The sequence below is a fragment of the Homarus americanus genome, unplaced genomic scaffold (genome assembly GCF_018991925.1).
Source record: "Homarus americanus isolate GMGI-L3 unplaced genomic scaffold, GMGI_Hamer_2.0 scaffold56241, whole genome shotgun sequence".
Lineage (NCBI taxonomy): Eukaryota > Metazoa > Arthropoda > Malacostraca > Decapoda > Nephropidae > Homarus > Homarus americanus.
Window position 1 is genome coordinate 2579093 of NW_024740202.1, and position 17256 is coordinate 2596348.

The 17256-nt window shown below is 36.0% G+C and overlaps 1 protein-coding gene across 2 annotated transcripts; it reads right to left on the reverse strand.

Moving 5' to 3' along the window:
- Positions 1–254: 254 nt before the first annotated feature.
- On the reverse strand, positions 255–16615 carry LOC121875329 (ADP-ribosylation factor-like protein 13B). Of its 2 annotated transcripts, XM_042379835.1 has the most exons (11): positions 16282–16615; positions 14730–14759; positions 10073–10143; positions 9771–9904; positions 9150–9265; positions 8575–8745; positions 6457–6730; positions 5412–5561; positions 4202–4439; positions 3558–3731; positions 255–2254 (listed from the first exon to the last, which is right to left on the reverse strand). In XM_042379835.1, the coding sequence occupies exons 1-11, from the start codon at positions 16323–16325 to the stop codon at positions 2094–2096; spliced, it is 1563 nt and encodes a 520-aa protein (XP_042235769.1). In that variant the 5' UTR covers positions 16326–16615; the 3' UTR covers positions 255–2093. The 2 variants fall into 2 exon arrangements, with proteins under 2 accessions (XP_042235769.1, XP_042235770.1); XM_042379836.1 differs by lacking the exon at positions 14730–14759.
- Between the last annotated feature and the right edge of the window lie 641 nt (positions 16616–17256).

Sequence of the window (17256 nt, forward strand, 5' to 3'; positions counted from 1 at the left end):
GTCCCTGTTCACCTAGCAGTAAAGTAGGTACCTGTTGTAAATCGAAAGTTGCGAATTCGAATTCATGGACAAGTTGTTGGAGCTTCCAATAACTTGATGGCATAAACCATTGACTCTTCAGGCTTCTACGCCCTTAACTCATGAGACAAAGGCAAGCATGAACTTAGCATGCTTCCCTGTTGGGCACTGTAAACGCTTCTGCGCTTCACCTTACACAAAGATGTAGGGGGGTGCCCAATAAAAAAAAAAAAAAACTCGGTTCGCCACACATTTGCACTTAGCAGGTTCTGTTCCGGATCGCCTCATATAAACATTAGCTTGTTTTCTACAGTGTGACATATTTCTGAACGTTAACTGCTATCAGTCAGACTTCATACCAACATATCTTATGATGGTTAAATTGTGCAACTTTATTTACATATAAAGACTATAATATTACAAGTTCTCCATCTACCTATGAATATGTCCAAAGAAGTTATATATGTACAGTATTGCTTCAGTACCTCAAATGGAAGTTTAAATTACTCTTCAGCACATTTATGTAATTCAGTTAGTTGATAAATGGTTTGTTTTGACAACTCAAGCTATAGTTCCCATTATGGGGGAAGCATGAAAGTACAGTACAAGAGACTTATCAACACCTGTACAACATCCCGGCTCTCATCTGCAGGTAAACGCTTCATTCTAATTCCTTAAAAGAACTGACCAAGATGACAAAAACAATGACAAATAAATTATAACACATTAAGATCTGGGTAAACAACATAAAGGATATCCACTACAAGATAAAAAAACATTTAGGAAGTTTTATAATTTCAAGCTTGTGAACTGTGTATCTACTATGACTGAAGCCATAGAGTATCCATATTCTCTGACTCCAGCGACAAATAAAGTATAATGGACTTGATAAACAAACATGCACCCATCAGTATTATCTGCATACGGGTATATTCCTTTGCCTTATAAATTTGTATGAATTGGAACCTGTAATTGTGCTCTCCTGTTAGCCAAGAGAAGATAATGACCAATGTGTTGTTGCCTATTAAGTGTTTATTGAACAAGAAAAATAACATAACTCGGCAATAAGAGGATAGCTGCAGCTGGGAATGATGCTGATAATATATGTCTACGACCCTGTAAAACTGAGTCCTTAAACTGCCGCACTTATCACACTAAATCTTGTGAATCATAATAGTATTTTAGTATAGGGTCATGGTTGTGAGTGCTATTTACATTAACCAAAAAATAATAATATTAAAGTAGTAAGTCCCATTACAAAATGAGAAATATATTTAAAAAATCATATATTTTCTTTAGCTCTATACAAAAATATAAAGAAATATATTCTAAATGTATAAATAAATGACTAGAGTTGACTAGAAAAATAATACTTGCACACATATTGTACGTAATCCAACTAGTGTGTGTAGTAAAATGCTTAAAGATAAAATAAAAGATACAGTAGACAAGGGCTTAAATAACCACCTCAGTCTGACATGTAGATAATCCATGACAAATACTGTGTGGTGATAACCATTTATTTGGGAAAACAAATGTTATCTGGGTGTAAGTGACTACACTGTGCCTCAGCAGCTTAGTGGTCAAGCTGGCTGATTGCTTGCTGGTAGTTTCCTTCAACACAATTAACTAACACAGGTCACAGACTTATGAAGCCACTAGTCTGATCAAAATCATGGTTTAAATTAATGTCTCCAGATGGTTCAAATTGTCAACAATAGAATAATGATCATCTGGGTCATCACTGTATAAAACAGAAAGACCTGAACTGAAGGGATTCACTTGATGCTATTCCATTAGAAAGACCCAGAATCTAGACTTAATTAACTCAAAAACCATGTCAGCATTCAGAGCAAATTATACACTTAAACTACTGTATATCTAAAAATACAAATATAAAAAGAATCCCAATTTAAGTAAGACTATCTAAACCTGCACCGATGACCATACAATATTAACCTGAACAGATGTGTACTGACAATGTAACTAGAAAGATGCAATCTCTCCTATTTACTGGTACAGTATATTACACATGATACCAAAGGTTTGTAAAGTGTCCATACTTACAACCCATGTCATGATAGTGATGGGGGAACCCTGGAACTGTGGTTAACTTCTTGGTTACCCGCTGTGCTTGCAGATCCGTTTGGTATGAAAGGGGCAGTCTTGTGATAACGTTTCAAGAATGACTTCTTCTTTGAGGGCTTATATGTAGTTTCTAATTCCAACTGTTCAGCTTAAAGAATTAACATAAAACATTACTTCAATGATGAATAAATTAACTGATTAAGAAAATATTATCATATTCAACTCAGGCCAAGGGTTCAGACTATTGATGCTGAACCATTGCAAATAATAGGAATTAGTTTAAAATTAAAACTAACATTGAGATGCACAGTATTAAAAGATCTGAATATGAAATTTATATCATTTAAAAAGCAGAAACCTGTAGTATGGAAACATCCCACACATGTGTGGCTGAAGAAAATGGCAGACATGATAATGAACATAAAAACAACTTTCAAACAAGCTTTAATTTTATAATATTTTGACTGACTTTATTTTGAGGATAACCATGAAATAATAATAAATGGAAGCAATATTCACAAATGGTTCAGACATGACACTAATACTGCACAGTTTTTAGTACACTGTCTATGGTCTGGTTATATTAAACATGACATTAATCATTCAACTGTACAGTAAGTCCTCCTATAATGTCGCCCCGCTTAACTTTATTTCGGTACTATGTCGCTAATCTTTAGATACCAATAATTCATTTAACGTCCCAACTACTCAATTTAACATTATTTTTGCGTTGTCGTGGACTACTTTTTACGGCGTATCACCCTCTCTCGTCTGGCTGTGCTATGCTCTCTCTGCTCGGCGCGCTACCTCTCACTAGTGGAACGTCACAGCATCCCCAAGCGAAGCCAAGCCAGTCTCTGTTACGCTTCCGCACCATTCGTGTGTGCTTAAGTGTTTTTGCTATAAATACTATACTCTAATCATTCGAAATGGCTTCCAAGCACCCATCAAGTGCTACTGATGCTAGTGTTGGAAAGAAGTAACATAAGACCATTAGCCTTGCTATGAAAATGGAGGTTTTAAACCGGGAGGAGGAGCCACCCGCTGGGTCTCAGTGACTCGCCACCCTCCTCCCCCGCTCCACTACCCACCACACACTCGCTCCACCACCTCAGCCCATTAGTGAGTACAATACAAAATTATTTAGTTTATTTATATATATATATACTATTTTCTATAAAAATGCCATTGAATTTCTGTATATGTAATGTATTTATGGGGCAAAGGGAGGCTCAGGAACGTAACTCCCGTATTTTATCTATTTCTTATGGGGAAAACTGATCCGCTTAACTCTGTTCCGTATAACGTCACTTTTTAGGAACGTAACCTCGACATTAAGCGAGGGCTTACTGTAATTTACACCCAAGGTACAGTCCTCTCACTCCCTTATTAATACTAGAGACTAATGGTATATAGCCACTGTTAAAAAAGCTAAGATTAACACAACTTACCTTTACTATAACTCAAGATTGAAGGATTAGATGATGTGTGGACAGTGAATGGACTGGTACTCTCCCTTCTATGACTTGAGACCGAGCTATTACAGGTATCATCGTCAGAGTCAATTGGGACACATTCATCAGTTCTCTCCTCATGTGAAAGGTCAAACTTTGAAGCACTATATCCTGTAAGTTTAAAATAATGATAAGTAAACAAATACATAAGTAAATGCTGTAGTGATAAGTCTTTATATTTTAAACAATTTAAAGTTGGAGTTGTGAATATGGAATGTTAGAGGCTCTACAAGTATAGTAAAGGTACAGTATGTGTGGAATGGGTTCATACTACAGGATTGACTTGGCTCCTGACAATATACCCATCCTGGATAATTTGGTTCCAACTAATATGCTGCTGGTCTGAAGCAAGTGTAATAACCAAAACAACTAGCAAAATTTTTTTAACATTGGCTCCAGCATAACTTTTGGATCTTTCATACTTATTGAGGTGAAAATTTATAAAAGTTGAATTGTCTAACAGTGTTTACATGCATCATCAATCTCTGAAAAAGTGAAAAATTTTCTATGGCAAACAGTGTAAGGGAAATTCGTGAACTAAAAAGTACATCCTTGCAAGCTGTGGCAGATGATAAACTTACCATTTATGTTATAAAAACTATTAGCTTCAAGAAATCTACTGTCCCCCTTTCTAACACCATTGGACAGGGAGTCTGCTTCTGTCAGGTCTTGGGCAGAAGCAGCCTGATGCTTGGGAGATTCCTGAACATGAATGACCCGATGAGGTTTGGTAGGAGGACAATGCACAGGTGAATCCTCCTTTTCTGGGGAAGGGGAAGCCTGCACTCTTACTGGACTATTACTTGCAGGTGGTGAGCCCTGGGAAAAAGGATATACCCTGTACAATATTTAGTTTCATAATAAAGTAATTACAGTATGAATCCAGTCTTAATCCATAATTGAGATCATATACCTCTGTGGCCTTAATGTCTGATAACAGCACAACTACATTAATCTTGGTACTTAAGGCAGACTAACAAGTTAGATCAATTAACATTTATGTATAATTTATGTCACAAAACTACTGAGAACAGATTTTTTTCACGCTGATTAATTTCCAGGGAAGTTGTTTCTGGAGATAAATTTTCTGAGAAATTCAAGTTTGAAATAAAAACACAAAAGCTTCAAATAGTAAGATGAGTAACATAATATCCACCTTGTTTTGACATTAAGAAATACTATAATCAGGAATATCTATAATATTTGACAGCATTCAATAACTTTTTCACACATCAATAATTTCAGATGAGTGGGTTAGTATTTTGTTATTCTCACCTACTGCACAAAGACACAATGCCAGAGTTTGACAGTACAGAACACCAGCCTATAGTTGTCACATAATATTTAAGATTATGTAATAATGAACAATGCTTTACAGTACAGAGTAGTTTGTCTCTGGAGTCAATGTAAACACCAATCCATCATGAAGAAAAAATCTTCTTTATCAGCAAAGCTTAAAACTTGCATTCCAGACAACAGCAACTCATAAACAGGAGCAATTTTTCTAAAACTATCTCATCCCCGGGGTTCTCATGCATACTAACTTGCATAAAAGTTAAACAGCAAATTTTGGTGCTTAAGACCTTTGGGTTTTTTTCTGCTGTTCAATATTGATGACCATTGAGCCATCATATGAATGTTTTTTGTGGATGTTTAGGTTCTTTCACGAAACAACACATTTTTTGACCCCAAGAACATAACAGCTGAGGAAATCATTTTAATACTCTTCGCATGTTCTCACATTGATGGGAAAGTTACCTTTAACTTTTACACACACACACACACACACACCTGTGGAGAGGAGGAAGAGGAAGTTGATTCCTGAAGTTCCATGTGGGAGGTGAAGCCGAGTTCCTTAAGTTCCTGTTCTTCCACTGAACTGCTTCTACGTTCTTTCATTACTTTACGAACTTCCACCTTTCTCGACTGAGGTAAGATTCCCTACAGGTACATAACACTTATTAGTACCTGTACATCATACCCAGTGAGGTAGTTAACCCCTTCACTCTGGGGGACGCTACTATTAATATTTTATCTGGTTAATGCCGGATGACTTTATTCAGCAGGGAGAGGACCCCATACACAAAGGGGTTAAGAGAGAATGAATGAGAAGAGTGTGTGTGATGGTCTTCCTTCTGGTCATTCTTATCACAGCACATGAAGTCTTCCAAGAATGAAAATGCAAATACAAAACTAATTAACCCCTTAATATTAAAAAAAATAATAAAAAGTAAGATAAATAATCAGTACCCAAAAAAAGGTATGGCAAGGAAATGAAAGAAAGGGTATACAAATTTTAGAAAGGCAGATACAGGTACAGTATGTCAGTACAGATACATTGTAAGGGTTAACCACCACAAAGAGGACAAAAAGACCTGTAAGAGTAAGATAATAATTAATAGTTAATGAATATCAAAACTGTGTGGGCAAACAAAATTTATAATGAATGATCAAGCCAACGTCAACAGATTCTGGAAGAGGAAATAACTAAACATTCACAATAAGAATTTGAATAAAGGAGTTAAGGAAATATTCAGTCCAGGAAAAGAAAGTCTTGTCAGTCCTCGGTCCCATCCATAAGCCCTGAGACTCGTCAACCTGTGAATCTGAGATCTTACAACATTGTGTGACGTCTCTGATTCGCAGGTTCCCAATTTTCAGGGTTCATGGATGGGACGGAGAACTGACAGGACTTTTTTTCTGTGACGGTACATGTAAGGCTTCACTATTAAATCAATCTAGTCAGTCAGTCAAACAAAATAAATAAAATACACACAGCAGATGTTTTCTCTCCACACACACACATTAACACAAGAATACCTCTCGGGAAACTCACATTAGGAACTCCGCTTCTTCCCGGGTGCTGTGTGTCGTCTACAACTTCAACATCCGAGTCGTCGCTATTGTGAACTTCTACTGCCTCAACTTTTCCTCTCGACATTGTTTCAAGTCTTAGTGCCTCTTGTCTCTCCCTCTCTGCTTGCAATCTTCTTATTCTTTCTTTTCTCTCCTCCCTTTCCTTCATCATCTGCAGACGTTCCTTCTCCAGATCATCTTCTACCCGTTTATTTATTTCTTTATAATGTACGACTATAGTATCTATTAACCATCTGGTAAAATAAAAAACAGTAAAATATTAGTGACACTGGACTACTACAATACAACACTATAATTAAGGAGCATATCATACAGACAAGTTTTATGAATTAGCATACTGTACATCAGTGGCGAATCCTCTGAGCATGCTAGGCATGCAGCGCATGCTCACTGCTCAGAGCTTTTTGTTTGTTTATTCATCTTAAATAATAAATTTACATTTATACTCTAAAATGCAGCCTAGCGCTTAGTAACAACACTGTGTAAGGGAGCGAGGCCAGGGCTAGCTCCTCTCCCAAGCGCATCGGTAGGTGCTGTTTCTCCTCGATGAAAGCCTGCGCGCGCAGCTCGGTGACGTCACAATCATACCACGGTGAAATGGCAGAAATGATGCGCCAGGCTATGGAGCCTCAGTGTTGCTCCAGCCACGAGTCCGTGTGGGTCGTGCGTGTTGTTTACATTCTTCCGCTCGAGTGTGTTGTGGTGCTTCTGCTACCCGAGTGTTATAGACTTACAGTGTTATAAAAATTCTACTTGCGATGGAAACAGTGGTAGAAGAGGACACTTGTTTAGTTACGGAACAGCTGGAAAAACCGTTTTCGAGAAGAAACATTTCAGAGAAAATTGAAATCGTAGGAAAACATAGACCACGTCCATGAATTCCAGGACTTACAAAGAAGCATACAGATAAAAGCAAAGAACATGTTAGGCATTTCAATATCATGCAGTACGAAAGCACGCATTGGTTGACTGGCTCAAATAAGTTAAGCAAACTCTTCTGCTGGCCGTGTTTGCCATTTCAACTGATCACAGGAGAAGGAGAAAGGTAAGAATTTTGTACACTTTTATATACTAAAATGCAATTACGTTGTTTTTTTGTTTTTTTTATATCACGTTTTCAAATACAGTACTTTTCCTTTCCTTTTTTAGGCTATTTTAAATTTAAATGAGAGAATAGGTAGCAGGCTAAGTTAATAATACAATGGCATGCACAGGCATACTTGAAAGCTTTTATTATCATATTATCTCAAAATAGTATTTAATGTTAAACCACCTAGGTACAGCACCTCCTCTAAAAAATAGAGAGCATGCTCAAGATCTTAGGTCAGGATTCGCCACTGGTGTACATTATCTATTATCAATATTTTTAAAAGGTTTGTTGGAAGTAATCATAAAAAAAATCCTTGAACTTCTTTGGCCAAAAAAATGATAATGTACAGTATTTGAAAATAAATACTGAACACAAGTCTCCCCCCAACTGAGCAAAAACAAATTACAGTATTCTACAGTATTAAAATATATTTATTTTCTAAAAAAAAATTGTCTGTAATATAGGAAAATGGCCTATGCTCTATACAGCAGGTCATCAAAATGCAAAAACACACAAAATCTTATAAGAACTGGACATATTATTTCAGACATACGATTTGGTCAGCTTTATGGGAAAATAATGACCACCATAATACTGTACTAATAACACACTACAGTAACAGTACTTGGTGAAACAATAAGTTTTGGTTAAGTAACACATACTGTATTGATTAAAAGAAGTACAGTAATTCTTCTAACAGCTCTTTGGGAAGCCATTTTGTTTCAATATTCATTCACAATCAGTTATCTATTCTCCATACACTCATCACAATTCTTGACTACTTATAAACCTACATCAACTGTATACAACATCACTCAGACTTTCAAAACTTTATCATGAAATTCCTCTCCAAATAATCTACAGTACAGGACTGACACTAGAGGGGGTAAACACACACAGTATCCAACATTCCTTTCTACAAAATTTACCTTATACACAAATATCCAATAACAAATGAACACTTCCCCCACACAAGTAGCTGCTCACCTGAAGCCATCAGCTATGGGCTTGTCTGGTTTATGTTTGCGCGTGGTGACGGCTGAACACGTCTCAACTCTGGTGGGACACTTGTACTTGTTCACGACCTGCTCCACATTCAGAGACTCCACCAGGTCTATTTCATCCAAGGCTCCCTCCACGTCCTGCTTGTTGGCCAGTCTGAAATATACCGTATAATGAATGTCACTGTTAACTGTAGTCACTTTTGTTTGGTTTTTGGCTAATGGTACGAACCTAACCAAACAGCCCCCCTTGCAGCTGACTGGCTCATACATATTTTATTAATATTGATATACAGTAGTATCACAAATTAATCCACAAACTGTAAAATTGTTAGGGATACCGACTTAACAGGCTCATTTTAATGCTAAATTTAATGTCTGTAAAGATATAACTGCTTGAAAACAAAAACTATCAAGAAACGAGTGTTAAAAAGTTTGAAATAAAGAATATTTACCGTCAGTCACAAGCAAATTGACGCTTTCGAGACCACATTCGCCACTACTTCATCTCTTTTCAGTAATTATTATGAGATATAGAGAAGATTAAAAAGAATAACTCACACAAGGACAGGTTTTCCCGATATCTTCTTATCTGCCAGAAGACCAAACAACACATCTCGACATTCTCGTACTCTGACGGCATCACTTGAGTCTACCACAAAAATTATACCGTGTACCTGGGGGGGAAAAATAAATAGTTTACACACTAGAAGTATCAACACTTAACCATTCTAAGCAGAGAAAAGTCTCATACATTTATAAAAAATTAAATAAGACGTCATAAAATGTATATCAACACCCTGTAATATATATAATATGCTTTAGGGGTCCCCTTAAAAACGAAGTGCAGGGTGAGATACTGTATGCATGATAAACCAAGTAAAGAGGCATAATTCCCTACAGTAATATGAGTCAACACTCTCAAAATCTAACTTAGACTGTACAGTACTTTGTACTTAACTATAGTCATAAAAATAATGTTAAAGAATTGTAGAATTATTCTCCTGAAAATAAAAAAATTACAAGTTGCACTGAAAGGGAACACCACAGCAGAATACATCTATTACTGAAATAAGAATGAACCAGTGATAAACAAATGAAGGTGTAAGTTAGTTATTGATTCTGGTCATCCTACTGTAATGGGAAAGTTTATAACACTGAAAAAAACAACAACAATATTACCTCAGAGAAATACTTTGCCCACACTGGCCTAATCTTGTTGCCTCCTCCTAAGTCATAGATGGTGATCTCACAGCCTCTGTACTCTAGGTTCTCCGGGGCAAAACCCACGGTCGGTGCTACGTCCTCTACAGGATCTGAAAAAAGTGAAATTATATGTACTGAAATTAGCTTCATATATTGTTTCTTTCTTATCTGTATGTTTGAGGCTTTTTTTCTGACAATGAATTTGGAGAAATCATATACCTGTTCTGTATATGCACATCTGCTATACACAATGCCAGTGACAGGAACATTTTTCTTACCTCCTACAATACTCTTGGCAGCCGTCGTTTTCCCAGCATTATCTAACCCCACCAGCAGGAGAGTGACGGGCCTATGGTCAGTGACACATATTAGTAAACCAACCATGACACTGTTATTACTGATGGCAACGCTACATCATAACCTTTAGTTCTACATACTGTACTTTCATTTTCTTCAGTGATAAAGATATAGCAAGTTGAGAAGGTAAATGTGTACACGTTAACATACACAACCAAAAGATTATTTAAGTCAAGAAAAAGTTCTTAATGAGTTTACTGATAAATAATACTGTACAGTACAAGTAAGCAAATACAGCATAGATCTATGGAACATGCTAGACATTATTAAGAGTTAGCTGAGCTGAGTCATGCATACTGATGACTATATTTAGTAATACATGTACTGTACTGACTGACTATGCATATACAATCTGTAGTAGGACTGATGCCTTAATACTGAGACAGTACAGTACCCTATAAATGGTTAAGGATCCTTCTCAGAATATTAAGGGACAAAAGGTATATAAATGGTTTAGTTAACTACTGTAGAAGCAGCCAATGTTTTGCATGCAGAGAATTTTATCTAAAGGCAGGAGATGAAAAAAAAAAAAACATAAAATTTCATACAATTTCGAAGTCTTAATAAATGGAAATACTTTAAGGCAATGTGTGAGATGTATTTCATCTATCTGACAAAGTAAAGTAATTGTTAACACTCAGAGGGAACATTTTCAAAACACTCAAAAGTATAGCACAGGCACAGGTATATAAAAGTGGGAAGCACCAAGTGTCCATATTGGAATCATTTACCCAAAATTATTAAATTAATGATGGAAGGTGGGTTGAGGTGCAGATGAACATGAGGTAGGTACTGTACCCATAGTGCTGAGTCGGCATCACAACCATCCTCTTTGACACACAGAAAAAGACAATTGATCATCCATTGCTATGTATTGTAGGTGCACAAGAATCCATCATTGAAATTATAGAAGAATTAGATCATTTTGAGATTACCTCACCAGCTTATTTCAGTTGAGAATTAAACACCCTAAGGTTACCTGGGGAGGGGGTTAGGTTAGACTAAGTTATTTTATGTTAGCATTAGGGTGGTTAACCTAAATGTGAAATAAGCTGAGGAGCTAATCTTCAGGTGATCAGAAGAACTATATGCATCTGTTAAACTGTGAAAGAATCCAGACATACGTACAGGCTCCTACATCTCAAAACAGAACCTAATTATCTTCTACTTACCAACAGAAACAATTCTACGGAGTACTATGGTAAATAACATAACAATGAGCCAAGTATCTGCCATGTATGAAAAGACAAAGTAAGAGGATGCTGCAACATCACTCAAATTAAACTGTATGAAAACAGTGAACAGTATGAAAAAGAAAACTTGGTTCACCTTCATTCATATATACATGGCAGGAAATCTTAAACATTCACTCAGTGTTCAGGCTCATGATGCATAATTCTGTTATTAAAAGTGTGATAACCAAGAACTGCACACCTGACCGAACATCAAGAAATACTGTACTGCTCAAAGACCCTGAAGTCAGGCATCCAAGAATACAACATGTCAAGCCTCAATGCCAATGTAAGTAGCAAAAGTAAGTGTCATAAATATTGTACTGTACAGTATAGTACAGTACTTACTGTCAAGCAAGTTAATCTGGCATTAAAGTGGCAAGGGACCTCGATTTAGAGACTTCTCTGCAGGTCACATTGTGTAGCATGGGTTTGCCAAGCATGCGCAGCTCTATTAACAAATTAATAAAAATGCATAGGTGTTGGTAGTCAGGATAGGAGAGCATCCCAGTCAAGCATGACAAGTCAGCAGATCATTTGACCTGGTTTCCAGCACCCCAACAAAATCCTTGATGAAAAATTGATCATATCGGGCAAAATAAAAATGGTAATGTTGAGATGGTCTGAGCAGGTCAAGTGAAGTCAACATGACACCTGTTTCCTATGGTGGGACAAGTCGTGTATGACAGAGGCTGGTTATTGGTCACAGATCACCAATGATCTAAAAGTTTAGGTACATCTCCATCAAATTCATCAGCTCAAAGTTAGCTAACCATTTGACCAAATACTAAAGAAGGATGCACTTAGGACAAACCTGTGATTTTACCACCTTGTTTTATTAATATGTTCTGCACAATGCAGCACCTTGTCTCACAGTGAACACAAGATGAACCCTGGACTTGTTAAGGTGGACTTGTGGGACTGATGACAATTCAGTGGGACACCTGAAGAGTTTACCCTTGGGGCCCCAGACTGTCCATGTATTTGTGTACAGAATAAGTTGTACTGTACACACTACTGTTCACTGGACATTTCAGATGGTTGGCAAGCAAAAGACCAAACAAAACACTACAAACATTTACTAAAGGAATCTTTCTACTGGTACATTACATCTATGTCACTACTGCACTAATGAAGGTTACCTTGCTAAGTGCTGTACAGTATATACAAATTGGGAGTGATAAAGGAGGAGAATAAAAGTGTAGAGGGACAATAAAAATAAAGAAATACTTAGACATGACATCAGAGGAAGAGATTATAGTCCAACAATGTGTGAGAGAAGAGGAAATATAAAGACAACAATGACAAACAGTGCAAAGAAATTCAACATTTAACAGCCTGATAAAGGACTTGTCCCACACTCGTGTTTCCACAGGCAACTAAAACAAACTGTTCTAATAACTACAAGAATGTAATAATGATCTTAAAATATTAAAGAGATAACAGCAACAAAATTATTAGTAAACCAGTACCATGACCTCCTTACATTGTATTCCTTAACATTAACTCTAGCTATGGGATGAAACTAATATACTGTACGTAAGTTGACAATTCACCACGGAAATCATTCTTGGCTAATAATGATGGGGGATCCTATACTGTAGAGTACATGTAAAACCTTAGATGTACTTTAGTAATTTACAGATAAGATGTACATTATTAGAACCATTAAAATATAGAAGAAAGAGGAGAAGTATTAAAGGTAGGAGAGTAAGCAGCAGGTGGTGACACAAGCACCTGGGGTCCTGTTGTTTATAGGTGTCGTATTACCACCAGTTAGGAGGAAGTGCTCATTGTGAACTTGACAATACCAACAAATTCTTAAAACTGTGATACAAGCATTTAATTTCACATTTACATTCCTTAGACATCATAGCTTTGCATAAAGGTGTTATCCATGCAAATTTGGTTCACTTCTAGATGTCTGGCATGTATTTAAAGGAAGTTGTTTATGTGATCATAAACACCCCAAACTGTGATACAAACCTGAAGTTTGACAAAAATGTCCATTAAATACTTCCATAATAGAAAACATGTCTAAACACAATTACTGGGGAGAAATTATACTGGGACCATTTGTAACCTTAAATGATGAGCAATACTGTATGGTCAACTGTCTAAATCACACTTGTTCATTATTACTGTGTATGAGAGGCTGTCAAAACTGTGCACGGAACATAACCAATACTGTACCATATAAGTTTAGTGAGACTGTAAAAATGGTGTTATATTTTTACACACCATTAGAATGTCGACACTATCACTGTATTAATGCCCTCTTTAAACTACGTATGTACTGTACTACATAACTCTGATAATGGAGCAGCACCAGCCTGAGCCCGTTACTGTAGCTCCAGTACACAAGGCTCACCATCCTGCAGCTTCTCTCTTACTATTCACTTCCTTTTGTTATTTATTACTATTAATTTTCTTACTAGATATATACATTAAGTACTGTACAGAGAAATTACAAATATTTTTAGAAACCAACAGTACAGCTCACAGAATTTTGAGATTGCCTAGCAAAAAAAATTGGGAAAACAACTTTTTGAATAATCTCTTTAAAATGTCAGCAATTATAAAGTGGGTTGTCAAACTATTTTTGAGTGTTAAAACTTATTCTGTTACCAAGAAACTGCACAAAATATTCTTACAACTGCTGACTATTTAAGTGCAAATACTGTATACAAATACAGTACAGTATGTATTCATCACATGGTGGCACTTATAGCGTCACTTCAATTCAGATTCAAACCATCATTTTCTAAATACTGTATTAGTTTATTGTGTAGTTTTGTTCTTCAGATGTATGAATTGCAGAAATTTTAAGCATATTATGGCAACATTCACATCTTATATGAACAACTTTGAAAATGTGTATCACAGAACTGTACCAAGACACAGATGTCTGAGGAACATTTGTACCAAACCTCATGCTTGTATCACCCAGGGAATGACTGACCCAACAGCTGCCACTTACTGAGCTCCTCTACTGTATTGCTTACCCACATCTTATGTGATGTATTTATTTAACCATTTCTATTTTACTAATACCTGAAACTGCAGGTACAGTACATTACTCTGATGAATTTAAAAAATGTTTATCCAGTACACTTTATACATACTGTATCAACATTGTTATATATAAAGTTATTAGCACATGCATTCTATATGAGCATGACTGCCATGCATTTTTGCATATTGGCCTTGTGATCCTCATGGTATAAGGCACTTGGGACCATGGGAACACTTGTACCATGAGAATCCTTACTGATGTCTACAGCTCAACACTAAACTAATCAGTCCAACTCGAGCCTCAGGCCATGCCTCGCCACCACCAACTAACCCATGATTGTATCCCATTTCCTCGTAGGTACTGCAGGTACCAGTGGTGGTAAGTTGATAAAAACCAATCAGTCACATGATATAGCAACAAACATTTATTTTATATCTAGTCTTTCTTACCATACTATACAACTTTGCATTTCTTAATTAAAAACAATACTGTACCCTAAACTATCAACTATAGAGAAAATGATCTTGAACACTCTTAAATAATGTACAAGGTACTTGTACAACACATTAATGTGTTTAACCGTCATTAAAGTTAATACCTACAAAACTTTTCTAATGATATATACTGTACACTTTTCAAAGGGCAAAATAATATCTTCTTAATTTCTTATGACATACAGTATACATTAGTTCAGTATCATCTATTATTTTAAGTACACTGTATAACTCTATTACTGTACTGCTCTTCTCCTTATCATTTCCCTCTTCCTCATATATACAAGATAAGAAAACTAAATAAATCACCTAAAATTATCAAGTTATATACCCCAGACTAACCCAAGGAATGATGTCTTAAGCTAACACACACCTGTTACCTTTTTCAATAAGAGAACATAATCATACCATAACTGCTACACACTTCTGCAACACACTGTACTTAAATCTTAAAACATTACATTAAATCTCTGATCATTTTACAGGTTCCACTTATAGTCTAATTCTCTTTTATCTATTACGCATATCGTACACTATCATATTCTGCTACATTAATATTGTTTTCTTTATTTTTATGTATTTATTAAAATCAAAATGTGTCTGTAAAAATTTTGCAATTTATTTATTTTTTATTTTTTTTAACACTTAATTTGTGAACTTAATTTTCTGGAGCAACTAGCATACAATTATATGATGTACTTCTTAAAAGTGTCCAGCTTAGGAAGGTTCAACCTGTACTAAGTAGCTACACACACTGAAGACTTTACTACTTTCCTAATAAAAAACTTTATATATTTTTCCACCAACACTGCTTAAGTTTAATCATCGCTAACTTGGAAACTATATTTAAAATAACCATGGAATAATAATAGTGAAGATGATGACCAACACACACACGTGAACAGTGAGATTAAACCATTTATAATGACGTGAACCAAGCTAACTTACACTGAGGGAACAAGAACAGTGACAAGTTCGTTTGTTTCGCGTTATCTTTCATAAATGATTTAATGCCACAATTTCAAGGTCTACACCACTTCATACGCATATTTAACATAAGTTCAAATTCACTCTCATCTAATATCCCATGTTTCTGTTTTTAGTAATTAAATAAAAAAGGGTAAATATATACATATGAATCCATGAACATTAAAAATACAACTATAATACTCGTACATATAATTCTTCCCTATTGAGATGTGATCACTCGTAAATATGGTTTGGTTAGCAAGTGATCGCCATAATCAGTAATCTAGAATGAGCCTCGACCAATCAAATTACCAGAACAAATTAAGTGATTAAAGACCAATAACTACTCAACCAACCACTGAATGACTGCCTTGACACCTGACACACACACGTTCGTCTCTGGAAGATTAGATTTTTACCTTTTCTCCTTCTTCAGGCCGAGAAGTAAGAGACAGTTGCCCATTTTTGAGAAGGAAGAAGACACTACTAAGCTGTCCCTTCACATTTCCTCTCTCTCTGTAACTAGTGATGTAGTGTGAGAGGTGAACACCCCAGCCTCGCCGCCTCCTCCATTATGCTCTGCCACCCACCTTACCACTCTTGTTATTAAGGTCTTGTCTTCTCTCTTGCTTTGTCTCTTGTTCTCGTGTCGTTGGTGGGCGGGTTAAGGGTTGTTTGATGGTTGTTAACAGCAGTAGCACACAGCGTCGACTGCTGCCTCGACCTGGAATGTTTTGTTTACTTCACAACCTCTCAACAATACACTCAGTCAGATCTTTTCCTCATAATCATAAATGAACCTAAATAATCGCAGAATAGTTAATTGTTATTGTTTATATTAATAAATTCCTCAATATTCCCTTTGATATAATGTATTAGGAGGATATATAGGCACTGTAAGGGGTACGAGCCTAACTACTTTTGACAAATATCCTTTGACTTATTTTCCTTAATATTTGTAATTAAGTTAGTTTAATAATATATAAAGCAATATATATTTAAATTGCAAAACTTAACTGGATAAAATTTTACCAACAGGTCGAGCCAAGAATAATAAGGTTCTGGTTGATGTTTTCCTGTGGCAGTAAGAACAGAAGCTATTGCTGGTGTCCTACTGCAAATGCCGTTATAATTACAGAACAAACAGTACTGTACACCAATAGATGAAATACCTCTGCTGTGTTTGGGTGGAGTGATGTCTCAGGAAAATTATTAAATAAACATTATACTATACAGTAGTTTAAATGGTATTTAACCACCGCTTATTTCACCTTACCACTAATCCCCATGTAGTGTTATTGATCTTAATTAGGGGGGTTAATCTTCAGGTGATCCATGGTATCTGTTAATCTTTACTTACCGTTTCTTATTTTCATTCATTAATAACTGCAACA

Bases quoted from the DNA above. Each gene is read 5' to 3' on its own strand.
- LOC121875329 (XM_042379835.1), bottom strand. From the start codon at position 16,325: ATGGGCAACTGTCTCTTACTTCTCGGCCTGAAGAAGGAGAAAAG. The intron at 9,905-10,072 runs GTAAGAAAAATG...CACTTTTTTCAG, and splicing joins TGCCAAGAGTATTGTAGGAG to ATCCTGTAGAGGACGTAGCA. The intron at 2,255-3,557 runs GTAAGTTGTGTT...TAATTCTTTAAG, and splicing joins AATCTTGAGTTATAGTAAAG to CTGAACAGTTGGAATTAGAA.